The sequence below is a fragment of the Mobula birostris genome, chromosome 4, assembly GCF_030028105.1.
Source record: "Mobula birostris isolate sMobBir1 chromosome 4, sMobBir1.hap1, whole genome shotgun sequence".
NCBI classification, from domain to species: domain Eukaryota; kingdom Metazoa; phylum Chordata; class Chondrichthyes; order Myliobatiformes; family Myliobatidae; genus Mobula; species Mobula birostris.
In genome coordinates, this window is record NC_092373.1 from 142,861,315 (window position 1) to 142,876,845 (window position 15,531).

Here is a 15,531-nt window from a genome sequence, read left to right on the forward strand (position 1 = left end):
AGTTCCATTACCCACCACCCTCACAAAAAAAACTGTCGGATTAACATGGTGGGTGCAAACTATGTCTTAAGTTGAGGCAAATGGAAGCGGGCGGTGGGCCAGAGATCCGGCGAGTACTGCGAGTGAGCGGACACGGAGAGGAGGACGGCACGGAGTAGTTCCTTGGAGACTGATCCCGGGCGGTCTCGGAGGGAGGGGTTTCAGGCCGTGATTCAGAACAACGAGGCGAGTGAGTGGAGGTTGGCGAGGAACCACGTTTGTTGCCCGGGTTCGAAGGGAAGAGCGACTCGTCCTCTAGTCCTCCATATTGCTGCCTCTGGCCCCGTGTTCTCCTGCACATTCCGTTCAATTTCTTCCGCTCAGTCTTCCTCGCGAGTTGGATTTCCCCCCCGCAAAAGAGAGACATGTTTTTCACCCCCTAGAAGCAATCCCGGTGAGACGTTTGACCTTGTGTTTTTCTTAATTTAACCACCTTTTCCTTCTTATCGCCCCCCTCCCACCTTTGGGGGTTTCTGCAGCTTCTATGTCGGACCCCGCTGAAGGGAGGGCAAGACGAAGGGGGGGGGGAAGAGATCACGATGGGTCGATGCATGGCATTGAACTGACCCGCGTCTGCTGCCTTGCCTTTCCTTGCCTTCCCCACCCCCATAACTGGCTGTTATGGAACCCCGGCCTGCGTTTCCTCTCCCACCGTTAATACGCCTTTAAATAAAACAAAAATTTCTATCGGGGCCCAAAAGAGAGGGGGAAAAACAATAAACAAGGCCAGTTTCCACAGTAACAGCTGTGTGTCGTAACAATGGCATGAAGCGGTGCGGCGGTGGCAGCCGTGCCCGGCGGAGCGCTCCCGGGGCCGGCGAGCGGCGGCGGCGGCCACGTCAGTGCTGATCGCACGTGGTGGCCGGGAGCTGGCGACTCCGCTCTGACTGACCCCTCCGGAGCTCCCCTTTCCTCACCGCCCCCGGCCGCTCGTTATATTAGCTGGAGAAGGTGCCCATTAACTAATTATGTATATATATATATATATATATATATATACACACACACATATACATAAATATATATATATGTATGTATGTATATGTTCTGCCCCCTTCTCCCCCTCTTACTTAACCTTGGACCAGCTGTTGCTACACCGACCCTTATTTTTTATTATTTTAGATTCTGTCTCTGCTACCCAATACCCCCTAGTTAAAAGAAATATCGTTTTTTTTAAAAATGCCTTTTAAGTTTACCCGCAATCGAATTCTGGGTTGGGGAGGCGCTTACTGCTTTTTAACTAGTGGCCATGTGATTTTTAAGAATGAAGGAGCAGCTCTTCCGTTACTTTAGTTTAATTGTTCCTTTTTCTTTTTCTTTTAATTCCAACAGTAAATCTCGAGTAATTTTAAGACGAGTTATTTGCGAGGGCTGTAGAGGAAAGGGGAACAGCGGTGAACCCGACATCGGTTCATCCGTTCGGTGCACGATGGCCACCGACGTTGAGACACCAATGCTTCAGTCCACCGATCACGACCCGCAGCCGGTTGGCAGCAGTAGCGGCGTCAGCTCTCTGTTAGAACCGGCGGACCGCTACCGCTCCGTATCGTCTGCTTCAGGAGCAGACGAAGACGCCGGTAACGGCCTGCTGGCGAGGTTGGAGCCGCAGACCGCAGGGCGAGATCGCTCTGGAGAGCGGAGCGGCCCTTTGGAGATAGCGACCGACGCCGAGAAAGAGAACAAGGAGAACGACCACAATCAGAGGGAGCCGGCAGATAAATCGCTGAAGTTCACCGAAGCGCCCCCTCCCAAAATCAACCCTTGGACGAAGAAGAAAAATATGGTCACTGCTAACAGCGTGAACGTCAGCAGTCAGGAGACAGGTTTGTGCACGAAGTCGATTTTAAATCTGGTAGTTGGTTACTTTGACGCTGTAAGGTGACAGTGAAGAGGTGATTGTCTTTATTGCTTGATTATTACTGGCTACGAAAATATTTGCTGTTATTAATACTTTGACAAACTAAGTTTTGTTTAGACAAGTACTATTGTCGAGCACTGAAAGTCGAGTCACCTTTTGGTTTGCTGACTTGCAGCAGATAATTGGATTAGTTTAGAGGCCACGTGTCTATTTAAAAGTTCAATTTTAAATCTCTACATATGCAGGTGTTTGTATTGTGTCATATTGGTTGTTTCATGAAAGGACTTACGGTTAAATAAGTTTGAAAGAGCTGTCTGTATATTCAAGACCTCTAGCATGAAATCTGGCCACATTTATGTCATTTCGGGAAAAAAATACTCTTCTGCTTACTGCAGTATTGCGAGTGCTATTAGATATTTGCTATCTTGGAAGATCTTTGATCGGCCAGCTGCAGGTCTTTTCATGGGAATTAAAGCAAATTTATTTTGGTTCGACCGGAGTTGTGTATATGATCAGTGATTTTTTTCATTCCTTGGTTTGATTACTCCTGTAATAGTTTACAATCGAATATAAAATGTTTAATTTTAAGTACGCGGGTGGTATTGGCGATTACTATCAACCGGGACACAGATCATTTAATTTTACCCATAATTCTAATGGAAGAAAACGTGTTTTCTATGAACGTACGACATTATAGATTTTGTAATAGCATAGGTGAACTGTGAAATTTTAGGCAAATGTGAATTTTGAGTTCGATTTCTCTCGCCTGTTTCTCTTATTGCTATGCTATTTTAGTTTTCATGAGGAATAGTTGTAAACGGACGAATATGCTGATGGCAGCGCATTCGTGATCACGGCGCAGTTTAAATGCTACCCTTCCCCCATTTCTAATCAAATTTCAATGTAGCACGTGTAGTACTGCTGCGGGCAAGCAGCTTTTCAAGTGGGAAAATGGGTGGGTGAATGGTTTTGGAATTTAAATTTTGAAGTTACCTTTGACTGTTTTTAGAAATGGACAGCAGCGTTACTTGGTCGAAAGACAAATTTGCATCTGTCATTGTTACAGATCGAAAACGTAGGTGCATTTCACTTTGTGAATCTTGCAAGAATCATCCGATGAAATTACTGAATATGCTTAGTCATGTAACTGAATTAAGTTTCCCGTGAGATGGTCGATTCCTACGGAATTTTGGATTATAGTTTTGCCATGTACTTTGGTGGCACAGTAAAATAAATTAAACTTTCTTTGAGGCAATAAGACCACATTTTTAGGCGCATTAATAAATAAACCTTTCCTGCCGATATTTTGCTTTTGCGACCTGCTCCCTTGCTGGCATACTGTTTTGGACTCTGGGAAATGTCCAAAAGCTTTTATTTACGTGTAAATCTTCACAACAAATGTTGGTTGATTATTTGAAGTGCACTGCAAACAAGCTTGGACCTCTTCAATGTGAAACATCTTAATTACCTTGCCTGTTACCACATTTTGGCCATGTATCTTCTCAGGTGTAAAAGCATAAATCCTATTTCATTCAGGGTCTGTACTCTGCATCCAACTTGCAGGGACTTTTGGTGACAATATTTCATGTGAATCATATGTTTACTGATTCATATTTATGCCATTTTATGATATGTATATAGAAATTTAGTCTGTCATGTCAATGCCAGCTGAGTAAAATTTATTCATCTGCAAGCTCTTGGTCCAGATCCATGCAGATTACAGAATCAAATGCTCATCCATGTACAGTGGATTCTGGTTAATTGGGACAAGTACATTTTGGTCCAACTAAGTGCTGTCCAATTAGCTGAAGTTTCATGGAAATAGTTAAAGGTATAAAAAAGATGATACTGTTTAACTAAGTAACAAGTGATGTACTTTAATGAATATGGGACAAACTAGAACACTATCAATGCTGCTACAATATTATAAAACTATGTATTAGTTCCTCGTGGTATCAATGGAGGAACCACTGCTGCCGCCTTTTGATTGTCTGTAAATGAACAAACGCAGCGCATGCACCTAGTGTAGGTTGTGGACTGCCTTCATACAATACTATCGACGATTGCTTCTTATAAATCTTCAGTTTCATTGTAATATTCAAGATGATTGTAGTTCCTAATTTGAAGTAGTGAAATCCTTTCATTTTCACTCATGGTTGTTTCTGTCATCTCCGAACCTAATTGCTTGAAACCGCAGTGAGCAAAGAAGTTCTGAAATGTCTTGTTACATATTTCTCACCAACTATCAGTGACAAAATCACTGCTCTTTGAATACAAGCACATGCACCTGACAGTATCTCTCTAAGTATGGTTCTAGTGCCTAATGGCCACACAAGTGCACATGTCTGACACCAGTTACAAACTGTTCTGCAACATTCTCCTGCCCCAATTAAATGGCATAGTGTCCCAAATAAACAAAGGGAATCTTGGCTATTTTCTTGATTAGTTTTTGTTCTTTAAGCATTGTCTCAAATAAGTGGCTACCCTGATTAACCAGTGGCCCAGTTAACCAAAATAATTGATTTTGGTTGATAAAAATCAACATTTCTGCTTCCTCCATCCTTTCAGGAAGTATCTTCCCAGGTGAATAAAAATGCAGCTGCTTACCTATCTTACCTATCTCTCCCTGTTGAGCCTCTGCTAAGGTGGTCACTTTTGTTCTCCCAGTCTAGTCATGTGATGAGCTTGTACACCTCAACTAAACTCTACTGTTTTAATAAAGGAACCTTAACTAGCAAGAGTGTCGTCTTGACAACACTTCACTTGGCAACATCCTTGTAAATCTCCACTGTATAATCTCTGCTACCAGGTTCTTCCTGTAATGTAATCAAGCTAATGTTTTGTACTTTTAGCATTTTCTTCTGTTCTGCACCTTGTCCAATAAAAGCAAATGTATTCATAATCACATTATGTGCTTGTCTTCAATACCTCTGTTGACATGTGTTTTAAGATTGCCATTGTTCCTTTTTATTAATAATCTACCACTTGTTGCCTTGTTTACTCCTCTCAAGTAGTATATTTTCTTTCTTTTCTCAGGACTGAATTAAATTTGCTACTTTTCTATTCACCATTGCAGTCCATTGTTAGTTCCCTGCACCTTTAATTACATTACATCCTTTAGATTGTCTGAAAACCTTTGGCTTTGTCCTTTTATGCCTACAACATCTAATATCGTGGATGGAAGGGCCAGTACTTGTTCGTTGTTATGTACCACAAAAAAAATGATCATGTGTCTAATGCCAATTCCTGCAGGGCCCCACTTGTCTTCTGGCAGAGTTAATTTTGGATGCAATTTGGTGCCCTTCTCTGGATACCTAGATTTCTCTTTCATGCCGGATATTATCAAGTGCCTCATTAGAATCCACATAGACTGCATGAAATGTGCTTGCTCTTTTAAAATATATTTTGGTTCTCACATACATTTTTCCCTTAAATCTATTCTGATTTGTTTTTAATGTGTCATGTGACTTTCTGTCACAGAATTTTATTAACAATATTTTGTCCATTACTGACACTAAATATTCAACTGAGTACAGCCACAAGCTTTTTGTTTGCATCATTCTATTCCATATGAGCTCTTTTACATGCAAGAGCAAGGAGAATTTGGTGGTTCCAACCGTATAATGGGAACTTATAACTCTCACTTTAGCTTTGAGTCTCCTTTTATATGGTAATAATGATTTGAATTCCAAGTGACTTTTCCAGTGGAAATTTACAGTGTTGAAAGGATTAGGTAAAGAGTCTAGTGGATCATGTATTCCATATTTATTTAATTCTGTTCTTTGGAACTAGCCTCATTTGTATATCAGTGCTGATGGAGGGGAGAGTTGCCCATGTTTCTAGTTGCTGACCAGTCACTATCAATACTGCTATCTAGTTGCTGATCTATTTGAAGTGAGTATTAGGTGAAGAGGCCAGACCTGTTACTTACGTAGACAAGTATACTTCGGATCGTCCACTGCCTTGACTGGCAACTTGCCAAGTCACCAGATCATGTCTGGCACCTGCAGAACTATATCCTGGAAGATAGTTAATGTGCTTACAGGGGCAAAAGTTAGTTGAAAAGGAGGTTTTCTCTTGCTGAGTTCTTGGAATTAAAATTGAAAGAATCATTGGGACCAAAGAGGGTTTAGTTTATTATGCAATTGGATGAGATTGATTGGACTGGAGATTAAATTTCTCCACCACATTTTAAAAATTTATTTTTCTTCCCCCCTCTTTAGGTCTCCCTGCACCACCCCACTGCCGAGAGGGCGGGCAGGCGACCTGCTCCCAGGCCTCTGCCAAAGCTGCTCTAACCAGTTGCTAGGAGGTGTGCAAGAGCATCCCAGGGTGAGTTGCCCTCAGCTTTTATTCCCCACCCTCCCACCCTTCCCTCAACTGTTGGGAATTGGCTAACCTTTTCCACGCTTTTTCACTTCTTTATTTCCACCCCCCCCACACTAAAACCCTGCCCTTTCCCATGTTCACACTCACCTTTGAGATTAAGTACTCGACCTGTAGTCATTTGTAGGCGTGAACATGTAGTGTACCAATGGGCTGATAATTCCAAATGTAGATTTGAAATAACAAAGGGATAGGTTGGGAGGGTGTTGTTTCAGGTGTCTCTAATGAGATTGATGCTAACATGTTTCATATTTGGAACAAAAATAAGCACAACAAAGGCTAAATATTTATATAAAAAAAATAGGGAGTGGATCCACAAATCCCAGGCATCCCTCCATTTTACCTAGGGTTGTTTTCTACGTTTCACAGACGTTGCATAGCAGGTGATAACTTAACCTGGCAATTGTAAAACCATCTCACTTTTTGTTTAAGATCTTTTGAGAATGAAGGCTGATTATCTACATTTCTGTGCTTTAGCTGTAGCACACTGGTCGTATGGGGTGGAATGTAACATGTGGATGAAATGTCAAATAAGCAGCTGTTTTGTTCTCGGTGAGGCTTAACTCAAAGGTTACTGGACCTGCACTTTTCAAGGGAATTGTCTTTAGTAGCTTGGCTTTTTTTCCTGGTACTTGTAATTTACTAGGTGGTTGGGAAACTAGGCAGAACAAAGAAAGACCTTAGTAATAGAAGATGCAAAATTCATTTCTGCATTCTAAAACTTCTTGCATTCACTTTGTGCGACCAGTCTCATAAAACCATTTTGTATTGTGTTTCTAGGAAATTACACTGCTTATCATGTTTAGAGCCCAGTAAATGTGCAACATACAAATATATATTTTGCTGGATATATTTGTATTTTTGTGGTGCAGAAGCTACACCTGTGATTTTTTTCTTATTCCTCTTGTGAACTATTTGTTAAGAAAAGTATTCAGAAATACCCAGTTTTTTTTTACATGTTCTTCATGCTTAAAAGTTTTGATTTAATGAATGATGCTGCTAAAATGGTATTATGTTCCTAAAGATTTAATGATACTTTTATGGATTTACTGAATAGTGTTAACTCTAAATGATAAACTTTATGAGTGATATTCATAGTTTAAGACAAAACTTTTTAGGATAAAGTTATTTTTGGAACTGCAACAGTTTTGCTGATGCTGTTATGAATTGTGCAGCAAATGATGGATCCCTCCTTCGGACTGTCTACCTCCCCCTGCAATGCACACTAATACACACACGTTTTCACTAAAATTTCTAGGCTGAGCTGGTAAGGCTAGCAAAAAATTAACAAATAATCTTTTGTCAATCAAACATTTTACATAATGGTTGCAATGGCATCAAAAGCAGTATTCTGGTTATCCAAAAGCTCTACCTTGTTTGATCTGAGATGCTGTATTGCTCATCTGAAGTCTTACTGTACGATAATTAAGTCAAAAATATCGAGAAAAATTTCCCTTGATTAGAGGGATAGGTTTAAGGTGGGAGATTGGAGATTAGAGGAACATCTTCACACACATTGGTTGAAACCCAGAATTTGCTAAGAGCAATTTCTGGATGCAGGCACTCACGTGTTCTGATAAGTACTAGAAATGCCATAGCATAGAACAGGGGTCCCCAACCTTTTTTGTACTGTGGACCGGTTTAATATTGACAATATTCTTGCGGACTGGCTGACGGAGTGGGGGGGGGGGGTGGGTAGGGTTGCCGATGGACAAGAGTAGCAGTCTAATACGTTGGCTTTACCCTGAGAAAGACTACGATGACCATGATGCCTTGCGTGGGCACCAGTGTGCATGCGTGTACATGCCGATTTTTCCCTACAAATCGTTTTTAGCGATTCTGTTCGGGGGGGATGGGGTGGTTAATCACAACCGGAATATAGGTGATAAGTGGCTAATAAACCCTTTTAGAAACGAGATTGAGTGTATCTAACGAATTTAATATTAAACACAGTGCATATCTTCCTCGCATGAATATAGTGATGTCAATTATCAGGGGAGCTTGAAGTAAGTATCGAACGAACTTCCATTAGAAGTGGTAGAGGCAGGTTCGATATTATCATTTAAAGAAAAATTGGATAGCTATATGGACAGGAAAGGAATGGAGGGTTATGGGCTGAGTGCAGGTTGGTGGGACTAGGTGAGAGTAAGCGTTCGGCACAGACCAGAAGGGCAGAGATGGCCTGTTTCCGTGCTGTCATTGTTATATGGTTATATAAGTCACTTAGAAGTCAATAGCATCATAACATTTTAAGTAACATTTGGATATTAAACACACAGCTCATATTTTCTCCGTATGAACATATAAAATCGTTGCAACACACCAATATCGCTGAATCAGTGGGAGCCCTGGGCTTGTTTCCTTGCAACAAGATGGTCCTATCGAGGGGTGATGGGAGACAGCGATACTCGAAGGGGGTTCCTTATGTCCAGTCTATTCCGCAATTTAGTTTTTGTTGCGTTCATTGCAGGGATATGATGTTGGAAATGGAAGCAACGTTTTCAGTGCTTTCATGGCTATCTTGGGATATTTAGCCTTGACTTTGATCCAGAATGCCGGCAGAGATGTTATGTCAAACATACTTTTCAGCCCACCGTCATTTGCAAGCTGGAGGAGTTGATCTCCTTCCCACGCTGGCATGGATGACGCGCGGGTAATGACTTCGCATGCGTTCAAGTTCAACAGTGGGCGTGGCAGGGAATGAGGAAAGGTGCAGCTGACTCATATCGCCAAATCATATCGTTTCCTCAGGGCCTGGTAGCGCATGCTTTGTGGCCCGGTGGTTGGGGACCGCTGGCATAGAATGTAATTCGTGTTGGAAATTGGGATTACTGTAGGTACGCACTTTATGACTGACCCAACTATATAGGCTGTTTTTGTGCTGGATGATTCTATCTCATAAACCACTCATTTAAACGTGCCTTTTCTGTATCTCACCTTGGATCTCATTCTGCATCCCCATTTTCTGCAACCTTGCTTTGCATTTCTTAATGTCATCTTCAGATCACAACCATACATATTGTAAAATTGTGGGCTGGTTACTCAAGTTTGTTACTTCACAGTCTACACTTTCAAATAGTATTAGGCTGAATGTAAAGTTTCCAAAGTATAGTGTTTATTGTATATTGCATTTAGCATGCTTTGCTTTTAAATGTAAATCACCTATTTCTATAGGCTTTACTGAATTTGTGTCATCAGGATGGAATGTGGCATTTGTAATGAAATTTCAGACAAATGGAATGATGTACAGCTAAGCCCAGGAAAAATAGCTTAAGTAGTGTTTTTTGGGGGGGGGGAGTGGAGTGAATGTGTCTTCTTGCCTGGAATATGCGCTCCTAAAAGTCTACTACCTCTAGAAACTGTTGGTGCAGTTTTTATTCCTTGAAACCTGTGATCCTTGTTCCTTCTACATTTTGCAATGTGGTCAGATTTAAGCTTTTTGTCTAGTCATTCTCAATGATGGGCCTGAGGCCTAGGTATTTGAGGGAATGTTGCTCTGTAAGCGTACACTTTTGATTGCCTAAAGTCAATCTGAGCAGCTATTAAACTGGAATGCATTTGAGTGAGGGAGTTTATTGTCATCCTATATAACTTAAATGAATTTTTTTATTTTGTATTTGCTGTATGACTTAACTATGTGATTTATTACTCATTAATGTATTTCGTAAATATGACAGCGTACATTTTTTAACAAATCAGGTAGAATCAATAAATACTACTTAGATGTATTTGCATCTTTCAGTGGAATCATAATGTTAACTTACTCCAAATATTCTCATTGGCATGGTAAATTAAGGTAATGAGCCACTGTTTAAATCAGTCTATTTATTTGTGACTCCAGCATCATTGTTTGCTTTATGCCACCTAAAAACCTTAAATTGTTAGAAATTCTTCTATAACTGAAATGTCCTATGCATTTTTGAAAAGATTCTAGCCTTCTCTTTTGTATATTCTATCATAATGAGTGAGAACCAAGAGTTTTGTTAAATTATTCTTAGAAATCTGCGATATAGAATCAGCAATAAAACCTTATTTTTAAAAAATGTAGTAGAAAGTCTAAGAAATTGAAACATGGTTGTGCTTTTCCTATTCATAATTTATCTTTTATTGCTTTTATTCTAAAGTAGTTAAAACAGCAAAACTTACTCGGATTAAAAAAGAAACTGGACAGGATAACTCAATGGCTAGTACACTGATTTGTATTAAAGTCTGTTTGAATTTGAGAAATTTTTGAAAAATAAACAGGCATACTGCTAAATAATTTGAGGAAAAAAAAGAAAGTTGGATTTGGCGATATTCTTTTAAAATAACAAAATATTTTGTGTTCTGATTTTATTTAATGAAAGCATGTGAAGATGAAATTTCAAACATTTGGCGCAAAATTTAAATCTGGTCAGTCAAGTAAAAAAATAAGCATTGTATTTTCAGTTTTGCCATTTCACTTCAGGGAATTGTTGGCATAAGGTTAAAAAGACTGCATTCTGAAAATGAAATGATTTCCATTAGATATATAGGCTTTACTTGTAGAAAGGAATCTGCTTTGAAAATCATTATACTATTACAGAATTTTGATACCATTTACATTAAAAATGTGTTTAAGTACCATTCATTTTGTATAACAAATTAAGCATTAATTAAAGAAACATGCAAAACAGCAGTGTTGGTGACTTCATGTGCAAGGTTTTAAATGTGTATAAACATGTGAACATCAAAGCGTACTTTCAAGTTGCAGAACGTAAATGTCTCCTTAGGTTGTTGCCCCGATTTGTGTTACAATGTCACTTTGTTAGATTCTTCATCAATACAAAAGTTGCTGTTTGTGTGTTTGAAACCCAAGATTTAACTATGATGCAACACACACAAAATGCTGGTGGAACGCAGCAGGCCAGGCAGCATCTATAGGAAGAGGAAGAGGAAGAGTCGACATTTCGGGCTGAGACCCTTCGTCAGGACTAACTGAAAGAAGAGGTAGTAAGAGATTTGAGACGGGGAGGGGGAGATCTGAAATGATAGGAGAAGATAGGGGGAGGAATGGAGCCAAGAGCTGGACAGGTGATCTGCAAAAGGGATACAAGGCTGGAGAAGGGAGAAGATCATGGGACGGGAGGCCAAGGGAGAAAGAAAGGGGGAGGGTAGCACCAGAGGAAGATGGAGAGCAGGCAAGGAGTTATAGTGAGAGGGACAGAGGGAGAAAAAAGAGAGAGAAAAAAAGGGGAAAAAATAAATAGGGATGGAGTAAGAAGGGGAGGAGGGGCATTAACTGAAGTTAGAGAAGTCAATGTTCATGCCATCAGGTTGGAGGCTACCCAGATGGAATATAAGGTGTTGTTCTTCCAACCTGAGTGTGGCTTCATCTTGACAGTAGAGGAGGCCATGGATAGGCATGTCAGAATGGGAATGGAACGTGGAATCAAAATGTGTGGCCACTGGGAGATCCTGCTTTCTCTGGCGTACAGAGCGTAGGGTGTTCAGCGAAATGGTCTGCCAGTCTGCGTCAGGTCTTGCCAATATATAGAAGGCCGCACCGGGAGTACCGGATGCAGTCTATCACAGCAGCCGATTCGCAGGTGAAGTGTCGCCTCACCTGGAAGGACTGCCTGGGGCCCTGAATGGTGGTGAAGGAGGAAGTGTAAGGGCAAGTGTAGCACTTGTAAGCGGAACAAGGATAAGTGCTGGGAGGGAGATCTGTGGGAAGGGATGGGGGGGAACGAATAGACAAGGGAGTCGCGTAGGGAGCGATCCCTGTGGAAAGCAGAAAGTGGGGGGGGGGGGGGGAGATGTGCTTAGTGGTGGGATCCTGTTAGAGGTGGCGGAAGTTACAGATAAATTATATGTTGGACCCGGAGGCTGGTGGGGTGGTAGGTGAGGACAAGGGGAACCCTATCCCTAGTGAAGTGGCGGGAGGATGGGGTGAGAGCAGATATGCGTGAAATGGGAGAGATGCGTTTGAGAGCAGAGTTGATGGTGGAGGAAGTGAAGTCCCTTTCTTTAAAAAAGGAAGACATCTCCTTCGTCCTGGAATGAAAAGCCTCATCCTGAGAGCAGATGTGGCAGAGACGGAATTGCAAGAAGGGGATGGCATTTTTGCAAGAGATAGGGTGGGAAGAGGAATAGTCCAGGTAGCTGTGAGAGTCTGTAGGTATCTCTTGCAAAGACACCATCCCCTTCTCGCAATTCTTCCGCCTCCATGTACCTTTTGATAAGGAGAACCATGGTGATTCATATGAGCCTCATTTCTGGATGACCCTGTAATTTTAGTATCTGCGGTTGATGGCCGGGCATCCTTCAAAGGGTCCAGCTGGTGTATCTGGCCAAGTGAGAGTGAGCAGCTTCAAGTTCCTGGGTGTCAAGATCTCTGAGGATCTAACCTGGACCCAGCATATAGAAAAGGCAAGACTGCGGCTATACTTTATTAGGAGCTTGAAGAGATTTGGCATGTCAACAAATACACTCAAAAACTTCTATAGTTGTAATGTGGAGAGCATTCTGACAGGCTGCATCGCTGTCTGGTATGGAGGGGCTACTGCACAGGACCGAAAGAAGCTGCAGAAGGTTGTAAATGTAGTCACCTCCATCTTGGGCTTCAAAGTACCCAGGACATCTTTAGGGAACGGTGTCTCAGAAAGGCAGCATCCATTATTGAGGACCTCCAGTACCCAGGGCATGTTCTTTTCTCACTGTTACCATCAGGTAGGAAATACAGAAGCTTGAAGGCACACACTCAGTGATTCAGGAACAGCTTCTTCCCCTCTGCCATTCGATTCCTAAATGGATGTTGAATCTTTGGACACTACCTCACTTTTTTTTTAATATACAGTATTTCTGTTTTTGCACGTTTTTTTAAAAAAAATCTATTCAATATATGTAATTAATTTATTGTTTATTTATTTGTTTTTTTCTCTGCTAGATTATGTATTGCATTGAACTGCTGCTGCTAAGTTAACAAATTTCACGTCACATGCCAGTGATAATAAATCTAATTCTGATTCTGATCTGTGTGGACTAATAGGTTGGAGTGCTTACAGACACATTCAACCTCTTCTGAGAAAAGCGGTTCCTAGTTGCTTCAAAAAGGCATCTATTGTACCAGTGCCCAGGAAAAAGCATGGTCACCTTCCTCAGTGATGTCTGTCCAGTGGCACTTGCATCAATCAAATGAAGTGCTTTGGGAGGTTTGTCATAGTGTAAATTTACTTCTAATCTCAGATGACCTGGATCCTCTCCAGTTTGCCTACCATACAACAGATCAACGGAATATATGCTTTCTGTGGTTCTTCAATTTGCTTGGGACCTGCTGGGCAAGGGAAACTCGTATGTCAGACTGCTGTTCATTCTTTACACCATTGTTGCATCCAACTTCTCATCCAGCTTCAAGACCCAGGCATCTGCATTTCCCTCTACAACTGAATACTCAGCTTCCTTGTAGGCAGACCTCAATCACTGGGGATTGGTAATAACATCTCCTCACTGGCCATTATCTTGGGTGCATCTCAATGCTGCTTGCTTGCCCCCCCCCCCCCCCCCATTCTACTCCCTAAACACATGAATGGTTGGAAAAGCATGGCTCCAGTGCCATCTTTAAATTAGCCGATATTGTTGGACTATATTGTTGGATGAATTACAGATGGCAAAGAGACAGCTTACAGAAGTATTATGGGTCACGTGGTTGAGTGCAAAAACATCCACTCAATAACAGCAAAACTAAAGGGCTGATTGTTGACTTCAGGGGGAGTGAACATGTACAGGTCTACATCAGGGTATACATATTGTAATTTACTGTTTTTAAATTGTGTTTTGCAGTGTACCGCTGCCGTATAAAACAAATTTCACGACCTATGCAGGTAATATTACACCTGATTCTGATCTGGTGCAGTAATTTGAATGTACGGGAATGTAAGAAGTTGCAGACGGCAGTGGACAGAGTCCAATACATCATGGGCATATCCCTCCCCACCATTGATGGTATATACAAGAGGCAACCTTTTCAATAAAAAAATTCTTTCCCCATTGGACCATGCTGTATTTTTGCAGCCACCATCGGGTGGAGAAACTTCCAAGTCCCACACCACCAGGTTTAAGAAGGTTTTCTGCTCTGGTTGAGTTTTTGGACAGTGCTGATCCCTTAGGTGTGGAATATGGCACTGGGTAATGGGAATGTCAAGGGTAGGTGATTGGGCTCCCTCTTGTTTAGGGATGGTCGTTGCTCAGCACTATTGTGGCACAAATATACAAGATCTTGAGCGTATGTAAACTTTGGAAATGCCAGGTTGAAGAAAATAAAACTCCATTGTGTTTACTTTCTTCTATACTGAGGATCATAAGATAAAATTGTAACATAGTTAACTACTTGGGAAGTTCCATCATTTAAAACCAGATATCAGGTGAGGGAAATTTTCAGTGCTGAAAAGCTTTGGAAGCAGTTTTTTTTTGTGAAACTTGCTTAAGATGCAAAAAGGCAATTTTGATAAAAAGGAAGTACATGAAAGTGATATTTGGGAAGGGAATTGACAAGTCAATTAAAGTGAGGTTGAAGAGAACTATTGCCTAGAGCATGCATACCAGTTGAAACATGGTGTGCGTGCAGATAATCTCTTGGTACCTGTTGACGTAACTTTTCCATGTAGCTACCTCTCTCAATCAGGTAATCAGATGTTATGAATTTTCTTCCAGCATTCAGTGTAAATCATAGGATTGTAATTCCATTAGATATCAGCACCCAGAGGTGTAGATAAATCTAAGTAACCATTTGAAGTTTATTGTATATGTAAGTGTCACTTCCCTATGATACTGTGTATTCATTCATCATTGATATGTTGTTAGGTTACAAACTGCCTTTGTCTGTTTGTGGCATCACACCTCTATTACAATATTAAGCTATCTATATTGTATTGCAGTTAAACATCTTAGAAAATACAGGAATATTTCTTTGGTCCTTATATGAACTAGGAGTATGGGGAGTTAGATTTTATGATGCATGACTATCACAGAATGCCAGTCAAGTCAAGCTTTTAAATCAGCATTACAAATTATTATACTTCATTACTTGTTAAAGAGTCCACATTAACTATTGCAGGTTTGATTAGTTATTGGATGAAAATAGATAGTTTTGAAAGAGAGTAAGAAACATTTGAATGTCTTCCACTGTGGTTAGTAACTAAGAAACCAAGCAGCAGGATTGCGTTCTGTAAAAAAGCATCAAAATGAAAAGCTGAAGCAGGATGAAAGGATAAATTTAAAAGCTAAAGGCA

At 40.9% G+C, this 15,531-nt stretch overlaps 1 protein-coding gene across 5 annotated transcripts in view; it reads left to right on the forward strand.

Moving 5' to 3' along the window:
* The window catches only part of LOC140196636 (la-related protein 1B-like), a 59,683-nt gene continuing 44,152 nt past the window's right edge, over positions 1 to 15,531 (forward strand). For 2 of the 5 annotated variants that reach the window (XM_072256157.1, XM_072256154.1), the window contains exons 1-2: positions 1 to 433; positions 1,372 to 1,862. In XM_072256157.1, the coding sequence (XP_072112258.1) occupies positions 1,469 to 1,862 (394 nt within the window). In that variant the 5' untranslated portion in view covers positions 1 to 433; positions 1,372 to 1,468. Of the gene's footprint in view, positions 434 to 1,371; positions 1,863 to 6,120; positions 6,230 to 15,531 lie in introns of those variants that run through there. The other 3 variants (XM_072256155.1, XM_072256156.1, XM_072256158.1) reach the window with 3 other exon arrangements.